Source organism: Puma concolor, chromosome A1, assembly GCF_028749965.1.
Source record: "Puma concolor isolate L17-30 chromosome A1, mPumCon1.1.hap2, whole genome shotgun sequence".
Lineage (NCBI taxonomy): Eukaryota > Metazoa > Chordata > Mammalia > Carnivora > Felidae > Puma > Puma concolor.
In genome coordinates, this window is record NC_141667.1 from 212,920,717 (window position 1) to 212,940,690 (window position 19,974).

Below are 19,974 nucleotides of genomic sequence, written 5' to 3' on the forward strand. Positions count from 1 at the left end.
GAACAGATACAAAGGTAATTAAGGTCATTCTAAATCTTAAGAAGAGTAGTCTTGGGGCGCCTGGGTGGCACAGTCGGTTAAGCGTCCGGCTTCAGCCAGGTCACGATCTCGCGGTCCGTGAGTTCGAGCCCCGCGTCAGGCTCTGGGCTGATGGCTCGGAGCCTGGAGCCTGTTTCCGATTCTGTGTCTCCCTCTCTCTCTGCCCCTCCCCCGTTCATGCTCTGTCTCTCTCTGTCCCAAAAATAAATAAAAACGTTGAAAAAAAAAATTTAAAAAAAAAAAAAAAAGAAGAGTAGTCTTGCAATGTTCTATTGAACATCTGCTAAAAGATGTGCCGATTAATTGGAAAACTGAGACAAAGGTGCTCTCCCGTCAAGAAGGGATTTCAACACTGCTAGTTGCATCATTCAATGCACAGGCAAGAGCATTACACATTTAGCACAAACACTGAATTAAAAAGTCAGGAAGTTTAGGTTCTAATACCAGTTTTATTTGCAACTAATCACATACAAATCACTTACCTATAAAATAATGATTAACACCGATTCTCTAATTCACAAATATATCACGAAACCAAAATTCTTCCCAAGAAACTTCTTTGTAAACCAAGATATCACTGCTACTTAGCTTTTACCTAACTCAAAGGTTGAGAATGACAAATCAGGGAATTTGTCACTCCTCAATCGTTTGCATACCTTAATTCTGCAGATGGACAATCTGGTTAAGATCAGCACTGTCCTATTTCAACCAAAACAAAAAGCTACCCACAAGAAGTTACTGGTGAAGAAAAAATTGGCCAAATACACTACTGAGACACAGCTTTGTGTTAAGTACAGTGCTCGTAACAACCCTGCTGTTAAATAGAACAAAACGTAGTCTTACACAACTAAAAGCATGTTTGCCCTTTTGAAGGAACACGTACTGTTAGGACAAGCATCTTATTTCACTAAAAATGTTAAACAGGAATGTTTTGTAGTATCTTCAAATGGCCAATCAAAATGGCTGACAACCTTTTTTTCTTTTTTTAAACCTTTTGTGTCTCCCTTTCTCCATTTTCATCCTATGGTATTTCATTAAAAAATTCAGGTCCCCACCTGAGAGCACAATCCTCTGTACTCAGCCAGGGTGTAAGAAATGTTAGCATTCTGTCACTAGAGCATAAACGTCGAAGAGGAATTAGCATGTTACTAAATGAAGATTCAAGAATAAAATTCTAACTGGGTATAGAAAAAACATATACACCATAAGCAACCGGTCATTATCACGTGTATGTAGCGTGACAACCATATCTAGTAAACCCTCAAGAGGTAAGCACTTGTATTTAGCAATGTCAGTTTTGTTATGATTTAGTCTCTGTTTCTGAACATTCCCTTACGTAGTGTGACAGAAACAAAGACTGGAGCGTGGTTCACAGAGAAACACAGAACAAATACAAATATCCTAATAAAATAACCATGTATACCACTGCTTAGGGAAATATTTTAGACGAAATATACTTTCACTACTGGCCCCAAATGCCATCATTCACTTATGTTATTTAACTGTAAACTTTTAATACAAAAATACCTTTAAGCTGATAATAACATTTAGTGACTTACAAAAACTGACAATATTTCAATGCTACACAAAACAGTTCTATACACAACTTAAAGTTTTAAAGTCCTTTGCTGGCACTTGATTTTATAGTTGATAGACACAATATCTACTGATCTCAATAAAATACTGTTCTTAGCTTACACATATTTTCAAAACGAATATTATCTCATTAAACAGCAAAGAATAATCACATTTTGCTGACAAATCTCAGATGAACACTAAAATTGTACAGCCCAAGTATTTTAAGAATCACATAAACTTTTTAAGACAATGGATACAAATTTACACAATCGTCTCCAGTGAAAAAGAGGATTATTCCTCTGATTCTGTGAAGCATGTATCAAGTATAGGTCAAAAATGTGAAGCGACAAAGCAAGTTAGTTTTGTTTTTGTTTTTTTTAAGGTTTCTCAATGACTGGTGACACTACTAGAACAGATGGAAAACAGGTCACTGTTTGCAAATACACATTTTATATTACAAATTTAAAACAAATTTCTTTCCAAACAGTAGAATCCTGTTTTTGTTTGCTTCGTTTTTACTTTTAGTGAGCTTACTGCCATTCTGCACATCATTACAAATGAAATCACCAGTCACATTAAACATACAAGCTTTCTTTGTTTCTCTTCTTCACACAGGGGAGGTAACTAAACTAAAACCTGGCAAACTATATTTAAATTAGAACACATTTTGTAATAACCCACTAATTTAAAGTTTTGGAAACCTACTACCCTGTTCTGAAGGAAAATATATACTTTCAAAACCCCACCTGGTAATTCCTAGCCAGTAAGTTTTCTATTTTAAAAATCAAAATTCAAGTCACAGTACTTGTGGCACGAAACAGAATATAAGATTTAAGAACAGAAGACTAAATTAGTATAATCGAACATAAACATACCAAACAATCAAATCAATATAGGACTTTTAGAACAGTAAATTATTAAATAGGTTGATTTCTTTGAGTGTATAAACTCCCTAACATTAAATATGTTAGTATTTCAAACAATACCCTTTCTAAACCAAACCTGAAATTAATCAACCTGTTTTGTTTTGTTGTTTTCCCAGCAAAGAGAAAGGGTATCTCTTTAAGACACTTTCCAAAGCAGTAAAAACACCGTAGTGTTTCAACCTATCTACAACAAATTCTGATCCTGTGCATTTCACTGAGGAGCTACCTGAACCCACAAATCATCATCAGATAGAGAACTTGAACTTCCTGACTCAGAGTCCAGCTCACTGAATCCACCTAAATCCCATTCAGTACTGGATTCACTCGGCACATCTTCTTCCTCCGTGAGGAAACTGTGACCAGGCTCGAGGCAGGAAGGATAAACACGAGCTGACAGGCAGAAGAAGTTGGAATCAAACTGGAAGAGGCCTAACGTGGTACCTATGTTAATCCACTGGTCTCCCCTAGTGTCATATTCATACACGGTCACCCGGTTCTTCTTCCACTGTGGGGTGCGCGACGTGATCAGCAACAGTTTTTGGCCGTGATTGATTATCCGGTAGTTGTTGGTCTCTGACACCAAGGGAATATTATTGATCTGCCTCCACTCTCCTCTGACTGGATTGTAGACCTTCATGACTGGGATGTCACAGATACAGTAGATCTCGTCGTTGAAGACACAGGCTTCCTGAAAGTCATTGCGCTTCAGAGAAACACACTTCAGCCACATATTGTGGCTAGGATCGTAGCAGAACATCCGCTTGCTGTTGAGAGCATAAAGATAGTTCTGAATTACCATTAGATCAAAGGATATAAAAGAATGGGGTAGCGGAGCCACCAGTGCCCACTGGTTTCTCTGAACACTGTAGCATTCCACTTCCTTCAATTTAACGCCGGTAATCGGGTCTCGCCCACCCAAGATGTAGATGTAGCCATTGAGGTAGGCCACATCCATGCCCTCGCGACACAGCAGGCGGTCGGCAAGCTGCTGCCAACTATTCTGGGCTGGCTTATACACCCACAGGTCTTTCCGGGGCTGGGCAGCCAGGTAGATGTCATGGTCTGGAGAGACACAGACAGCTAAGGTGGTTACAGTCCTGGTGTGAGCAAGGCAGGTCAGAGGTGACGGCACTTTGTAAATATCTCCGGTGTATGGGTCACAGCACAGAAAGGGATCCCTAGGATGTCCAAAGAAGATCACCATCTTCTTAGCACACACACCCAGCCTCTGGGGCGGATTTTCTGATGTAGGTACCATAGAGCTGCTGCTGCTACTGCCGCAGCCGCTGCCGCCGCCGCCGCCGCCACTGCTGTTGCCGCTGCCGCTGCCGCCGCCACCACCGCTAGTGCCGCTGCCGCTGCTGCCGCCACTGCTCTCTGGCTTCGGCACCAGAGACTTGCACAACTTGTCACCGTATCGCATCTGCAGAGCCCCTTCGATAAGGTCCAGACAGTACTTCTTCACAATGGTGTTGGTCAGCAGCCCTTCCAGGTAGTCCTTATTTTCATCTGTGAAGTGGGTCCAGCGGACACACTTGAAGACTTCTGCAGCGTTGGGACCCCGCTCCTTGGGAGACGCTTCCAACCACTGCACTGCCACATGACACACGGTCTGCTCAAGCTCTATGTTTAGACTATCAAGGCGCAGGATAGACAGCAACTGAGCGAGGGTCAGGTCTGCCAGAGTCTCTTCCCGAATCGAACCCATCTGGCTGAGCTGCTTGAAGTTGTGGGCGATGAAGGACTGGGCCTGTGATCGCAGTTTGCGATGGCCGAAGGCGTCGGCAAACTTAAAGATGGCGGTGCAATTGGCCAGGTCAAGGCGGCGGGCTAGGAAGGAGGCACAAGCTTCCCGCACGTACTCGAGCTGCAACATGTCAGAGGCCGCGTAAAGGCGTTCCACGTTGGCTTCACTCAAGGATACACGACCTGTGTAGCAGTAGTCGACCAGCACCTCGAAGGACTCGGCATCCACATCATGCATGGTCACATTCGCCTGGTGGCTCTCGTACATGCCACCTGTGAACATGCTCTTGAAGTAGGGACACGCGGCAGCCAGCACGTTACGGTTGCAGGGGAAGAGGCGGCCGGTGCCAGGCCCGCTGCCAGGTGTCACCACCTCGATGGTCACATCACATAACAGCCGCGCGTCGTAGAAAGACTTTAGCTGCGCCAGCAGGGCTGCAGAATGAGCCGTGTCCTTCAGCTCCTCCGGGCCCGTGAAAAAAGCCGAAACCGTGGGCTTGTGAACCCTCTTGGGCCGCTTCCCACCGCGGGGACTGGCCAGGCGGCGAGAGCGCGGAGCTTCTTCCCGGGACTGCATGGTGGAGATGGCGGCGGGGTGCGAGGGCGAGAACGGGTGCAAGGACCGGGCTCTGGCTCCTCCTCGCCCTCTTCTCGCTGGCGCTAGATCGCGGTGTCTCCGGAGAGACTGCAGCACGGGTCCATTTACCTAATTCAGTCTTATGCCGCAGTGCCGCCTCCCTTTATCACGTAGCCAGCGCCTGACTCACCCCTTTCCAGTTCCGCGCCCTTTCTCCGCCTCAGCTCGCTTTACAGAACCCGCTGGACGGAACCGAGATCCGCCACTGCCGCGCTGGCAATACCGGTAGGCGTCCAAGAGGACTACGGTTCCCAGGCTGCCTTTCGCGCCTTGAGGCATGCCGGGACCCTCCAGACTCCAGGGGATAGGCGGACGGACCGAAGCCGCTGTGCATTTTGGGGGTAGTAGTTTCAATAGTATCGCGAGATTTATCGGCCGTTCATTGTTTCGGGTGACGGAATTAGAAATCGCTAATTTTCTTTCGTTCTGTTTTATGGTTTAGAACTTTGGATTTGGAATCCAGATGAGACGCCGGATCTGTATTTATCAATTGTTTGGCTTTGCTCTCAGAACTGGTTTTAAAAATGTAAAGAACAACAGTATATCATAGCCCGATGTGACGACGACATGAATTGCGTAGGTTAAATAGGATGCTCTGAATAAATATTTGCGGATTAGGTTAATAAAGTGCTTACGCAGTGTCTATAATGTAAGGGTTAGATAGGTTTTAGCTTTTCTTCTACCATTTGTGAAAAATCAAGCACCTACTCATTTGAAATCAGGAGCCTGGAGGAAAAAATTCAAAATGCTGCAGGTTTCTGCAGAGATTCCACCCCCTCACCCTGCCACCCCCGCCTTTTAATATTTTTTTTCTTTTTCCAAATATTGTTTCAGGTGTACAATATAACGGTTCAATAATTCTATACATTAATGGCTCAGTGCTCATTAAGACAAGTGTACTCTTAATCCCCTTTATCTCTTTCACCATCACCCCACACCCCGCCCCCCGTCCCCTGGCAACCACCAGTTTGTTCTCTATATTTAAGTCTGGGTTTTTTGGCTGTTGTTTGTCTCTTTTTTTTCTTTATCTGTTAATAACGATTTTATTTTTAAGATCAGTTTTAGGTACTCCAAAAACTGAGCAGAATTTGTAGATAGCTTCCAAATACTCCCATCTCCTTACAGTTTTCTCCCATTATTAACATCTTGCATAAGTGTATGTGTTTGATACAGGTGATGAATTCACACCGGTACATAGTATTAATTAAAGCGTATAGTTTCTATTAGGTTTCAGCCTTTGTGTTGTACAGTTCTATTGGTATTGAAAAAGGTATAATGTCATGTATCTACCATTACAGTTACAGAATAGTTTCACTGCCTTAAAAATCCTGTGTTCAATCTATTTATGCCTCCTTCTCCCTGCCCTCCAACCACTGATTTTCTTGCTGATTTTCATAGAAACCACTGATTTTCTTGCTGTCTAGGTAGTTTTAACTTTTCCATTATGTCATACAGTTGGAATCCTACCATGTGTAGCCTTTTAGTATGTCTTCTTTCACTTAGCAATATTCATTTCAGGTTACTCCCTGTCTTTTTATGGCTTAACAGCTCATTTCTTTTATCATTGAATAATATTCTATTGTATGGATTTACCATAATTTATCCATCACTCACTGAATGACATTTGGTTTGCTTTGAGTCTTTACAATTGTGAATGAACCGGCTATAAACACACATGTGCTGGTTTCTGTGTGGACCTTAGTTTTCAACTCATTTTGGTAAATACCAAGGAGACTGATTGCCGGGTCCTAGGATAAGGACCATGTTGAGATTTGTAAGGAATTGCCAAAATGTTTTCCAGACTGGTGGCTATCCTGTTTGTGCATTCCCACCAGCAATTAATGAGCATTCCTGTTGTTCATTCCATATCCCTCCTAGCATTTGCTGTTGTCAGGGATTTGAATTTTTGACCTACAGATTTTAAACTTGCCTCTGGAAGAATTCTGAAGGATAGGATAGTATTTTAAACATTCAGCAGTATCTGCGGGGCCATTAAAGTTCAGTCTTGGGGAGCAGTATATATGGATTATGTCAAATTATGTAAATAAGGACTATAAATAGATGCTTTGGCGGTCTCAATATTTCACGTTTGGGAAGCAGTGCTAAAGTCTTTCCGTTAATCTCTTAATGTAAATGTTTATAACTAGTCCAGTACACCTTCTTGCACTACCATCCCCAAATCAATGGAAGATTCTGGAATTCTAATTATTGTGGATAATTTTAAATAAAAATATTTCAACAAAGAGACCCTGTTCTGCTCAGGATCCTTAGAACTCAGTTTCGTACATACTTAAGCATCCCTTGAATTAGTATAATCTATGCTTCATGAAAGTGTCGAATATTTGTATTTATCAACTTCGTCTCAGGATACAACCCTCAAAATAAATTATGTTCAGTCACTGAGTTTTAACTTCTTCATATATGCCCTTAACAGCATTATTTGCTTTAGACTGCTTTTCACAAAATGTAAAATGTTTATTAGACACTGTACTCTCAGGCCTACAGCAGTATTGTTCAATAGACTTTGCTGTGATGATGAAATGTTCCATATCTACAAGCCAAAGAGAGAAGTCTAGAACAGGTCCTTCTCTCTCAGCCTTCAGAAGGAACTAATCCTGTGGACATCTTGATCTTGGACTTAAAAGTATGAGATTATACATTTCTTTGGTTTATGCCACCCAGTCTGTACTATGTAACAAAGTACCATGTAGACCCTAGAAAACTAATACGTCTGTAATTTTCTGTAATTACGTCTGTAATTTCCCACTAACCTCCCTTGGACTGCATAAATCATACCTGCAGTGGGATTGATCATCTACCCATTACTTGCCTCTGTCTACATCGTTTTCTGCCTCCTTAGTACCTCTCACTCTATACCATGACTTAGTGCTTAATTCCACTGCCCCAGTAACCTTTCTGGGAATAGATTTACTTCCCAGTAGGAATATCAGGGGTTTTTTGCTCCCCCAAATGCTTCACCGTTGAAGTACCTGGCTCTGTACCTATGTTCCTTTGCCTTCTTAGGACTCATTGACCATCAGACTTTTTTTGCTCCTGTTAAAAATCCCCCAATTATTTAAGTACAAACTATGTTAGCTATAATACCTGACTCCTTTGGGCGGCTCACTCCCTCTGACACAGGCCAAGTCTGGGAGGCCAAACCTCTGCCACTCCCATGCCACTTCTAAGATTACCATGACATATTTAAAACTAGAAGCTCTCCAATATTTTCGCCGTGATTCAAGGCTTTGTTGACACATCTTCTAATAATCCAATCTCTCCAGTAAAGAATCCTAGTGACCAAGGAGACTGGCTAGTTTAATTTAACACTTGTGAGCAATGAAGTAGTTACAGCCAGGTTTCCTTTAGTTCCTAACCCCAATACCATCTGGTCTATATGTGACCCAACACCACTTACTTCACAGTCATTAACTTCTGTTCTTCATTTTTTTGGTTGTTTTTCCACTACACCCCTTCACCCTGACACAAATATCTTTTGGGCTATCACATGGAAAAAATCAACAATACACACGGACTGCCATGCCTGAGGGGTTTCTTGAGGCCAGTAATTATTTCTCTAGGACTCTAAATGCAAACCTGAGAAATCTAATCTTTCCCTGTAATTCTCTCCTTATCCATCATGCAGATGACTGTCTTCTCTGCTCACCTGATTTTAACAACTTGTTTGTTACAAGCTCTTGCCCACAACAGACATACGGTTTCTAAAAACACAACGTAATTTATTCAGCCCCCTCAAGACCATTAGCTAGGACATGCTATCTCCTCATGTGAAGGGACAACTTTGTCCCCTAAATGTATTAACATCACCATTAATTCCCCTTTCCCTGAGACCAAAAGCCAACCTTGAGGATTTCTAGGGTTGGTTGGCTAATTGCTAGAGCCAGACCCCTAGCGTTTTAGCTATTGCCCTCTCTTGTATGCCCTAAGAAAACAATGCCCTTCTCTTTAATTGGGACTCCTTTTCCAGGTCTGCATTTTAAAACCTGAAAACCTCTTTATCTGTTTCTCCCACTTTTAGACTCTCCAGTTACTCATTACCCTCCTCCCCCTTTTTTTGACAAAAAAGGAAGGACATTCATACCCTTGTTTTCAGGGTGGCTAGAAGCTTTTCTTTGCAAACAGGCTACTGCTACCACTATAGTTAAGCTGCTACCAGAGAGAATTTTCTCCTCTCTGGAATCCCTTTGTTCTTCTCTAGTGATAGAGAAATTCACTTCAATGGTAAGGTTATTTAGGATATTCAACAAGTACCTACGCTGCTACAAAAATTTCACTATTCCTTAACTTCCTCAGTCCTCTGGGGAAAAAACAAACCAGACCAGACCAAACCAGACCAATCACAGTGATGCTCTCAAATTAAAAACAGCCAAACGCTGAGGAACTAAACCTGCAACAGGTTTTGAACTTAGCTGTGATGATCCTTGACCCCTCCTCCTCCAAGCAACATTGATTATTCCCTTATGAAATAATGAGGATTATTATTAATCCTCATTAATACACCAGTGAGGATTCCTTACCTCTTCTGGTCTTAGGTGCCCTTCATTTGATCACTCCAACATCTATCCTTAAATACTGCTAATGTCTTATTAAATGCATGTATTAAATTGCACTCATTTATCATCAACAGGTCAGGTTGACTTTCCCACACAGTCCTTACACGATCTTCAACTTGGACATTTAATTTTCAGGAAAAGACATCACCAGAAGACCAATATTGAATCCAAGTGGAAGGAATCTTACATTATGTCCTACCCACCAATACTGCCACAAAAACTGTAAGGTAGAATAACACATACTTTATATCTCACCAAAAAATAAATAAATAAAATTGGAATTCACCACTTGGCCTAAAAACAAGTAAAAATCTGAACAGACTGAAATATCAACAACTCTTCTTAGATTCATGACAGACAGGAAAACACTGGGCAAACAGCTGCTCCCAAGACTGAAGACACAGACCCGCGACTACAGGGGGTCACAGCTTACCTGAGCAGACACCCAGCGGCTGAAACTGCTGCAGGAACCAGTGCCAAGGTGGAAAAACCTGAAATATGAAAATTGATGAATTGCTGAGGGCTCAGTGTGGACAACTCGAGAGTTTACAACTCCAGGGGACCCAGTCATGGGTGGGGGTCGGGTAGTGGGCACCAAATTGTAAGATTTACCTCCAGGAACTTTGACCAGGCTTCACAACAAATATAGAGAAAAATCCCCTCATACTTCCGAAGGGAGAGAGGGAAAAGCAACCATTTTTAAATCCGTCAGAACCCTCTGTTCTTAACAAGGATCATTCTCAGGAGAAACTAGTTAATCAGAGCCTCACCTGCTGGGGTCTTATTGGAGCCTAACTGACCTAAAGGAAGAGAAATACCCACCTCCTGCTCACTCAATCCAAATTGTATCTGACCTAAGGGGAAGGAAAAGAATTTAAAAACAAAAACCTTGAAAGCTCACAGTTCAGAGGTATGAACTCTGAAACCTAATCATAGAATGACAGAACCATAGAACATGTGCCCTCCACACACACCTCACCACCACATCACTACAGGCCTACTTACAAAAGGGCCTTTTACCCAGTACATCATGTTTGGCTATGAAGAAAGAAAGGCCAACATCTGAAGAGACAGAGCAGGTGTAGTGTTTATTTTATTTTGTTGTGTTTAATGCCCCCCCTTTTGCATTTGAGTACAGTTTACACACAAGGTTACGTTGCTGTATTTTTAAAAATTAAAGTATAGTTGGCACATAATGTTAGTTTCAAGGGTATAGAGCAAGTGCATTTAATAAGACCATTTGAAGAGACAGAGCAAGCACCAGAACCAGACATGGCAAGGGTGTTGGAATTATCAGACTAGGAACTGGAACAATTACGAATAGCATGCTTAGTGCTGTAGGCTAAAGTAGACAACATGCAAAAATTGGGCAATGTAAGAAGAGAAATGGACATCTTAAGAAAAAAAAAAAAAAAAAAGAAATGATGTAGGTTCCAGTTCAAGATGGTGATATAGGGGCCCCTGGGTGGTTCAGTCAGTTAAGCATCTGACTCTTGATTTTGGCTCAGGTCATGATCTCACAGTCATGAGATCAAGCCCCATATTGGGCTCTGCTTTAAGTGTGGAGCCTGCTTAAGATTCTTTTTCTCTTCTTCTGCCCCTTCTCCACTTGCACATTCTCTCTTTATATATATATAAAAGAAAAAAAAAGATGATATAGGAAGATTCTAAACTCACTTCCTTCCATGGACAGACTGAATTTAGAGCTATGTACAGAAAAATTTCCTCTGGAAAAAAAAAATTCCTAAAACTGATGGACTGACCCCTTTGCATTAGCAAATGAAGGGGAATCCACATGGAACCAGGTAAGTAAGGCTGAGAACAATCTTGCCATTTACTCCACCCCCAGTGGAAGAACACACAATTGGGAGGGAACTCACAACCCAGAGCTGCTTCATGATGGATGAAGTGTTCATACCCCACCGTGGGCATGCCACCTTTTAAGACCATCAATTAAGAGATGAGCCCCCAAAACATCTGGCTTTGAAGACCATCAGGGCTCCCATCCATAAGACCCAAAGGGCTGCAGGAACTGAGGAATGGCTCTTAAAGGTCTCACATGCAGACTCACCCTTCCCAGGGCCCAGTACAGAAGCAGCCTTTTGGAAAGCACCTGGACTTTACATGAAAGAGACTCATTTGCACATTTAAAGCATTGGTCAAAGGGGCATGGGCTTGATGGAATATTCTCCAGGAATGGAGGCTAGTAGGTGCCATCCTCCTGCTCTCCCTCTACCTTTCTAGAGCCAATAGGCACCGTTTTTTGTTTTTTTCCTTTCCAGCAGTTCTCATCTTTATGCTCCACTAGGTGGACACTGTGAAAATCAATAAAAGGAAAACTCATTTAGAATGGAGTCAGGACAGGGGAATGGGGGGGGGGGGGGAAGGCAAGTGCTCAGCCCTACCACTCCTAGCCAATCCCAGTGGATATTACTTTACTTTCCCAGCAAGAGGAAGGAAGGTTTCTTCTTGGCCCCCCTCAACAGTCCAACCAATGAGAGAGAGTCATAACTCAGCCAATGAAAAACCACTATACTTCCAGCTCTCAGTTTAAGCCAATGGAGTTTTTGTTTATAACAGCCCTTCCCAACTCCTCTCTCTCCTCTATAAAAGAGCTACCTTTCCTTTGTTCTCCAGATTTGCCTGTGGTTTTCTAGCTTGCTTGTCTTAGATTGTAGTCCTCTGCCGTTCCTGAAAAAAAAAAAAAAATTATCTTTTGCTGGTAATATAACTGGCAGTTTTATTTGTAAGGTTAATAGCATCCTCTTCCTGCAACAACGTGGATGGAACTAGAATGTATTATGCTAAGCGAAATAAGTCAGTCAGAGAAAGATAAATATCATATGATTTCACTCATGTGGAATTTAAGAAACAAAACAGATGAACAGAGGGGAAGAGAAGGAAAAATAAGATAAAAATAGAGGGAGGCAAACCATAAGAGACTCTTAAATACAGAAAACAAACTGAGGGTTGCTAGAGCATAGGTGGTGGGGAATGGGCTAAATGGGTGATGGGCATTAAGGAGGGCACTTGTTGGGATGAGCACTGGGTGTTATATGGAAGTCATGAATCACTAAATTCTACTGGAACCATTAGCACTCTATATATTAACTAACTTGGATTTAAATTAAAAAAAAAATCATCTTCCATGTTCTCACTCTGCCTTGCTAAAACTAGTGGACACCATCTTTTTTTTTTTTTTTTTTAATTTTTTTTTTTCAACGTTTATTTATTTTTGGGACAGAGAGAGACAGAGCATGAACGGGGGAGGGGCAGAGAGAGAGGGAGACACAGAATCGGAAACAGGCTCCAGGCTCTGAGCCATCAGCCCAGAGCCCGACGCGGGGCTCGAACTCACGGAGTGCCAGATCGTGACCTGGCTGAAGCCGGACGCTTAACCGACTGCGCCACCCAGGCGCCCCAACCATCTTTTATTTTTTCCATTTTCTTCTTCCTCCTCTTCCTCCCTCTCCTCCTCCTCCTTCCCCTTGCACTTCCCCTTCTCCTTCCCCTTAATCACCTGGCCACGGAGGCCTGGGTCCCAAAGGACTGTAACAATCAGAGAGACAGTTATTGGCAGACTCCCTCTCCCAGGGCACTACACAGAGAGCCAACTGAAACACACACCCAGGCTTTCTGAGAAAGAGGCCTATGTGCTTTGTCTAGGAGCTTTGGTCTTGGGGAGCAGTTCTGGTTTGGCACACTTAGAGGGCTCTATGGAGCTATTCCCAGGAAACAGAGACCAGGGGATGCAGTCTTTGTGCTCTCCTGCTGCTTCACTCCAGCTCAATGGTATTTTCCAGAAAGGAGCTTATATACTTGTCTGGTACACTGATTTTTGCAGCTGTATTCAGGGAACACCCCTACATTGCCTGACTCTAGGGGCCAACAGGGCTTAAGCTTGTGGGTCCCACAGGACTGAAACCAACTGAGAAAGAGTTCTTAAACAGATACCACCACGGACATAGCAAGAGGTCACAGACTCAGGAGCTCATTCTTTCTGTGAAAGAGGCCTTATCATCATAGGTGCAGCCCGAGGGCCAGGCTTCTAATTAAATGTACTTATAGGAGCTGACTGTAAACCTTTCCCGAGACCAGGGAGGGAAGGCACTTTCTTTGTGCTCTCCCTCTATTCAATACTCCGGAGTGCCAGCATCTCAGAAAGCAAATCTTCATACGTTTCTGGTGCCTGGCTTTGGAGGCCAGGAGGGCTTGCAGTCCTGGATTCCATGGGATTGTAAAAATCAGAGATGGTTTTTAGCTGTCTACTACCCCTAGGGCACTGCACAGACAATAGTCTGAAACACTGAAAGAAAAAATTAAATAGAAGTAAAATTGATATGCCAAGAGAGAAGAGAAAATACAATTATATAAAATGCACTTCAACACCTATTAGAAATTGATCGGTCCAGCAGGCAGAAAATCATTAAGGATATATATAGTAGCACTCTCTTATCCATGGTTTTGTTGTCCATGGTTTCATTTACCTGTGGTTAACTGTGGGCTGGAAGCAGATGATCCTCCTTCTGATGAATTGTCAGGGGGTCAATAGTAGCTTAATGCAATGTCACAATGCCTGCGTTATTCATCTCACTTCATTTCATCCCATATGCATTTTATCATCTCAAATCACAAGAGGAAAGATGAGTACAGTTCAGTCAGATATTTTGAAAGATCACATTCGTATAACTATCAGTACAGTATATTGATATAATTGTTCTAGTTTATTATTAGTTATTACTGTTAATCTTACTGTGCCTAATTTATAAGTTAAATTTTATCATAGGTGTGTATGTATAGGAAAAAAAAAACAGTATTTAGAGGTTCTGGTAGTATCTGCTTCTGCAGGCATCCATGAGGGACCTTGGAATTTATCCACCATGGATACAGGAGGACTACTTTAGTTGAATAGAAAGGCACCATCAATCGTCTGAATCTAAACTGACATTTGAAGAATCCTTCATTTTCAACAGCAGAATATACATCCCTCTCAAATTCACATGGAACATTCACCAAGATAGACCACATTCTGGGCCATAAAACTTACCTTAACACATTTCAAAGAATAGAAATCATGTAAAGTATACTCTCCGAACACTGTGGAATTAAACTAGAAATCATTAACAGAAAAATAACTGGAGAACCCCAACATGTGTAAGGGGTAAATAACACACTTCTTTCCTCCCACCTCTCAGCTTTACTGGAATATTATTGACAAATAAAAATTATATATAGTAAGGTTGTACAACACGATTTTTTAAAGGTGTATAACATGATTTAAGATATTTTGTGTAAGGATTAGCACAACTAAATTAATACATCCATCCCTTCACATAGTTACCTTTTAAAAATTTTTTTGTGGTGAGGACATTTAAGATCTACTCTTAACAGATTTCAAGTATACAATACAGTATTATTGACTATAGTCACCATGCTGTACATTAGACACCTGGAACTTAATGCATCTTACAACTGAAATTTCATACCCTTTAACCAACCTGTCCCTATTTCCTCAACCCCAGTCACTGGCAACCACCATATATTCTCTGGATTTATGAGTTTGAGATTTTTACATTCCATATATAAGTGATCATACAGTATTTGACTTTCTGTGCCTGGCTTATTTCATTCACTTAGCATAATATCCTCCAGGTTCACCCATGTTGTTGCAAATGGTAGGATTTCCTTCTTTTAATGGCTGAAAAATATTCCATTATATATGTATGCTACATTTTCTTTACTCATCCATCAATGGATACTTAGGCTATAGCCATATCTTGGCTCTTGTGAGTAATCCTGTAATGAACATGGGAGTGGGGATATATTTTCAAGATATTTATTTCATTTTCTGTGGATATACACCCAGAAGTGGAATTGCTGGATCATACAGTAGTACTATTTTTAATTTTTTGAGGAATCTCCATATAGTGTTACATAGGGCTACGCCAATTTAAATTCCTCCCAACAGTGCTGAATAAAGCATTTCTCCACATTCTTGTTATCACCAACACTGGTTATCTCTTGTCTTTTTGATATTATCACCCTAACAGAAGTGAGGTGACAGCTCATTGTGGATTTGATTTCTTTTTTCCTGATGATTAAGTTGATTATGTGTTGATGAGAAGTGGTAAGTGTGGACACTCTTGTCTTGGTCCTAATCTTAAAAAAAAAAAAAAATCATCCAACTTTGCACCATTAAATATGATGTTAGCTGTGGACTTTTCATATATGGCTTTTACTGTGTTGAGAAGCATTTCTTCTATAACAAATTTGTTGAAACCTTTTATCATGAAAGGATCTTGAATTTTGTCAAATGGGGTTTTTTTTTTTTTTGCATTGATTGAGATGTTCATGTACTTTAATCTTTCATTTTGTTAATGTGATTAATGTATCACATTTATGGATTTGCTTATGTTAAGCCAACCTTGCATCACAGGGATAAATCTCACCTGATTATGGTGTGTTTTTCTAGTCTCTTTTATTTATTTCTGTTATAATCTTTCTTACTTTTTTTCTTCTCCTGTCTTTGGATTTAGTTTGCTCTCTTTTTTTTAATTCTTGAGATGTAAAGTTAGGTTGTTTACTTGAGACTTTCTTTTTTCCCAATTTAGACATTTATTGCTCTAAACTTCCCTATTAGAATGGCTTTTGCTGCATCTCATACGTTGTGGTGTGTTGTTTCTATTCATTTGTCTCAAAATATTTTGGGTTTTCCTTTGATTTCTTCTTTGACCCATTAATAGTTCAGAAGTGTGTGGTTTAATTTCCACATACTTGTGAATTTTCTAATTAACCTCCTGTTATTGATTTCTAGGTTCATACTATTGTGGTAAGAATAGATACTTGGTGGTATTTCAACGTTTTTAATTTTAAGAGTTGCTTTGTGGCCTCACATAAGATCTATCCTGGAGAAAGTTCTATGTGCCCTTGAGAAGAATGTGTATTTTACTGGTATTAGATAGAATGTCTGTTTGTCTCTTAGGTCCATTTGGTATAGTATTGTTTACACTTGCTATTTTCTTATTTATTTTCTGTCAAGGTGATCTCTCCATTGTTTATAGTAGAGTATTAAAATTCTGTATAATTATTTTATTTTGTTCATTTCTACTTTCTTTTCCATTAGTATTTGTTTTTTATAATTAGATGCTCAAATGTTGGGTGTATAAATATTTACAATTTATATCCTCTTGATGAATTGACCCTTTTATCATCATATAATGACCTTGTCTCTTGTTACCCTCTTTTACATTAAGTCTATTTTGTCTGATATAAATGTAGCTACCCTTGCTCATTTTGGTGTCCATTTTCTTGGAATATTTTTCTCCATACCTTCAGTTTTCACCTATCTGTGTCCTTAAAGCTAAAGTGAGTCTCTTGTAGGTAACATATCATTGGAATTTGTTATTTACCCATTTAGTCTTTCTATGCTATTGCTTGGAGAATTTATGTTTAAGTACTTTTTGATATGTAAGGACTTACTATTGCTGTCTTATTGTTTTCAGATTTTTGTAGTTCCTTTATTCTTTTTCTTTACTATTTATTTTTGAGAGGGCGAGAGAGAGAATGCACATGTAAGCAAGCAGGGGAGGAGCAGAGAGGGGGACAGAGGATCCCAAGTGGGCTGACAGCAGCAAGCCCAATGTGGGCTTCAAGCTCACAAACCAAACCACAAGATCAGAACCCTAGCAGAAGTCAGGGCCCAACCAACTGAGGCATCCAGTCACCCCTGTAGTTCCTTTATTCTGTACTTCCTCTGTTGCTATTTTTCTTTGTGATGTGATGAACTTTTTTGTAGTGGTATACTTTGATTCTTTTTTTTTTTTAATGTTTTGTGTTTCTTTTTTTTTTTAAGTATATTTATTTTGAGAGAGAGGGAGAGCACGTACGTGGGAGAGAGGCAAAGAGAGAGGGAGAGAGAGACAATCCAAAGCGGGCTCCACGCTCAGTGCAGAGTCCAATTTGGGGCTTGATCCCATGAACCATGAGATCCCATGGGATGGGATTCTTGATGAGAACCACCAAGAATTGTGTGCTTAACTGATTGAGCCACCCAGGCACCCCAATCTTTGTGTTTCTTTTACACGTTTTTTCTCTGTGGTAACCTATCAGCATACATAAAGTATTTTATAATTATCCTATTTTAAGCTGATAAAAACTTCAACTGCATACAAAACTCTACCTTTACTCATACCCTCCCCCATTTTTGGTTATTGATGTTACAATATACATTTTTTTTATAACAACACTTTTTATTTTTAAGTTTATTTATTTTGAGAAAGAGAGCGAGCAAGCACGTGAACAGGACAGGGGCAGAGAGTGGGAGAGAGATAATCCCAAGCAGGCAGAATTTCTGCACCACCAGCACAGAGCCTGGTGGGGAGCTCGAAGCCACAGACTGTGAAACCATGACCTGAGCCAAAGTTGGATGTTTAACAGACTGAGCCACCCAGGCACTCCTACAATATACATATTTTAAATATTGTGTATCCACTATCAAATTATTATTGTTATGTTTATTTTTAACACACTAATTTTTTTTAAAAGTAGACTTTATGCCCAACATGGAGCTCAACACAGGGCTTGAATTCATGACCCTGAGATCAAGACCTGAGCTGAGATCAAGAGTTGGTCACTTGACTAACTGAGCCAACCAAGTGCCCCATTAATATATTAATTTTTGAAACTTTTAAATTAGAGTTGAAAGTAATATATGCACCACTATTACAACATTAAAAAATTCTGACTTTGACTATATATTTGTCTTTACCATTGAGTTTTTATTTATTTATTTATATGTTTTTCATCGTTAATTAGAGTCTTTTCATTTCACTATGAAGAAGTCCCTTTACCATTTCTTGTAAGGCAGATCAAGTTGTGATAAAATCCCTCAGCTTTTGCTTGTTTCAGAGTACACTGTCTCTCAGGACAGTTTTTCTGGGTATAATATTCTTGTTTAGCAGTTTTTTCCTTTAATAGTTTGAATATATTCTCAGACACCCTCATAGCCTTCAAGAGGCCTTTCTCAGTAGAGGCCTTTCTACTGAGAAATCTGCTAATCTTATGTTACTTCTTGTATGTGATGAATCAGTTGCTGCTTTCAAAATTCTCTTTATCTTTGACTTTTAACAATTTTAATGCATCCTGGTGACCTTTTCAGGTTCATACTATTTAGGGACATTTGAGACTCATGAACCCAGATGTCCAAGTCTCACCCTAAATTTGAGAAGTTTTCAGCCATTTTTTAAATATACATATATCTGTGTATGTGTGTGTGTGTGTACATATATATTTAAATTTATATATATATATATATATATATATATATATATATTTTTTTTTTTTTTTTTTTTTTTTTTTTTTAGAGAGAGAGAGAGACGAGCAGGGAAGTGGGGCAAATAGAGAGAGAGAATCCTAAACAGGCTCCACACTGTGCATAAAGCCTGATGAGGGGCTCAGTCCCACGACCCTGGGATCATGACCAAAGCTGAAATCAAGAGTTGGACACTCAATTGACTGAGTCACTCAGATGCCCCTATTAATATATTTTTGTTAAATTTCTTTGTATTTTTTTCCTGAAAGACTTTGTTTTGACAGCACTGTTGTAGTTTTACTTCAATCCCAAATTTCTGAAACAGAAATCAGAAGTAAATTAGAGGGGAGGGAGGGAGGCAGGCCAAGGAGTAAACAGAGTTTGACTAGAAAATAGAAGAGGGCATGTGTGGTGAACATTCCCAAGTAAGGCCATTCCTTGATGGAGGGGGTTGGCAGGCAACTTGCCTTATGCAGCGGAAGGAGGAAAGATCCCCTGGGGACCCTACAGAGGGGTCCCCCTCTTCTTAGAGCTTCCTCCTCCAGGGAAAGCTTTCCACAGAGATCAGCCACAACCTCAAACAGGACTGTCCACCCACCTCTTATCCTGGTTTGACTCCCACCTCTGTTCTGCCTGGAAAGTGTGAGATTTGCCTCCTTTGATCACTCTTTCTGTTGTTTTCCTATTTCACAAGATTCTGATATGATGGGGGAAGGGTATAACCCACTTAGAAACTACTAAACTTGTCACAGCTTTTGGTGCTCTGTGAGTTCCTGTTATCTAGGTTGGTTGTGTTCCCCAGAAATGCCTCCCCCTACCCCCAAGCCACAAATGCCAGAGTTGGGGAGCGGCCTCCTAGCTCAAGTGCCTCTGACCTCTGTGGCATAAATATCTTCTTCTGGCCCCTTAGAAATATAATAAAAGGGGGGCGCCTGGGTGGCGCAGTCGGTTAAGCGTCCGACTTCAGCCAGGTCACGATCTCGCGGTCCGTGAGTTCGAGCCCCGCGTCAGGCTCTGGGCTGATGGCTCAGGGCCTGGAGCCTGTTTCCGATTCTGTGTCTCCCTCTCTCTCTGCCCCTCCCCCGTTCATGCTCTGTCTCTCTCTGTCCCAAAAATAAATAAAAAACGTTGAAAAAAAATTTTTTTTTAAAAATAAAAAAAAAA

General features: G+C 40.8%; 1 protein-coding gene and 1 long non-coding RNA gene across 2 annotated transcripts in view; both read right to left on the reverse strand.

Annotated features, from left to right (window-relative positions):
* Window positions 1-468: 468 nt before the first annotated feature.
* LOC147584742 (kelch repeat and BTB domain-containing protein 6) lies at window positions 469-5,193 on the reverse strand. Its single transcript, XM_086711102.1, has one exon. The coding sequence runs from the start codon at window positions 4,864-4,866 to the stop codon at window positions 2,755-2,757; it is 2,112 nt and encodes a 703-aa protein (XP_086567228.1). The 5' UTR covers window positions 4,867-5,193; the 3' UTR covers window positions 469-2,754.
* A 6,755-nt stretch (window positions 5,194-11,948) lies between these two features.
* Window positions 11,949-19,974, reverse strand: part of LOC147584743 (uncharacterized) — a 57,556-nt gene continuing 49,530 nt past the window's right edge. Inside the window, exons 2-3 of the long non-coding RNA XR_015252826.1 lie at window positions 13,988-14,123; window positions 11,949-12,191 (exon numbers count right to left, since the gene is read on the reverse strand). This is a non-coding gene — a long non-coding RNA (uncharacterized LOC147584743). The remainder of the gene's footprint in view (window positions 12,192-13,987; window positions 14,124-19,974) is intronic.

Coding starts and splice junctions, on each gene's coding strand:
- LOC147584742 (XM_086711102.1), bottom strand. CDS start 4,866: ATGCAGTCCCGGGAAGAAGCTCCGCGCTCTCGCCGCCTGGCCAGTCCC.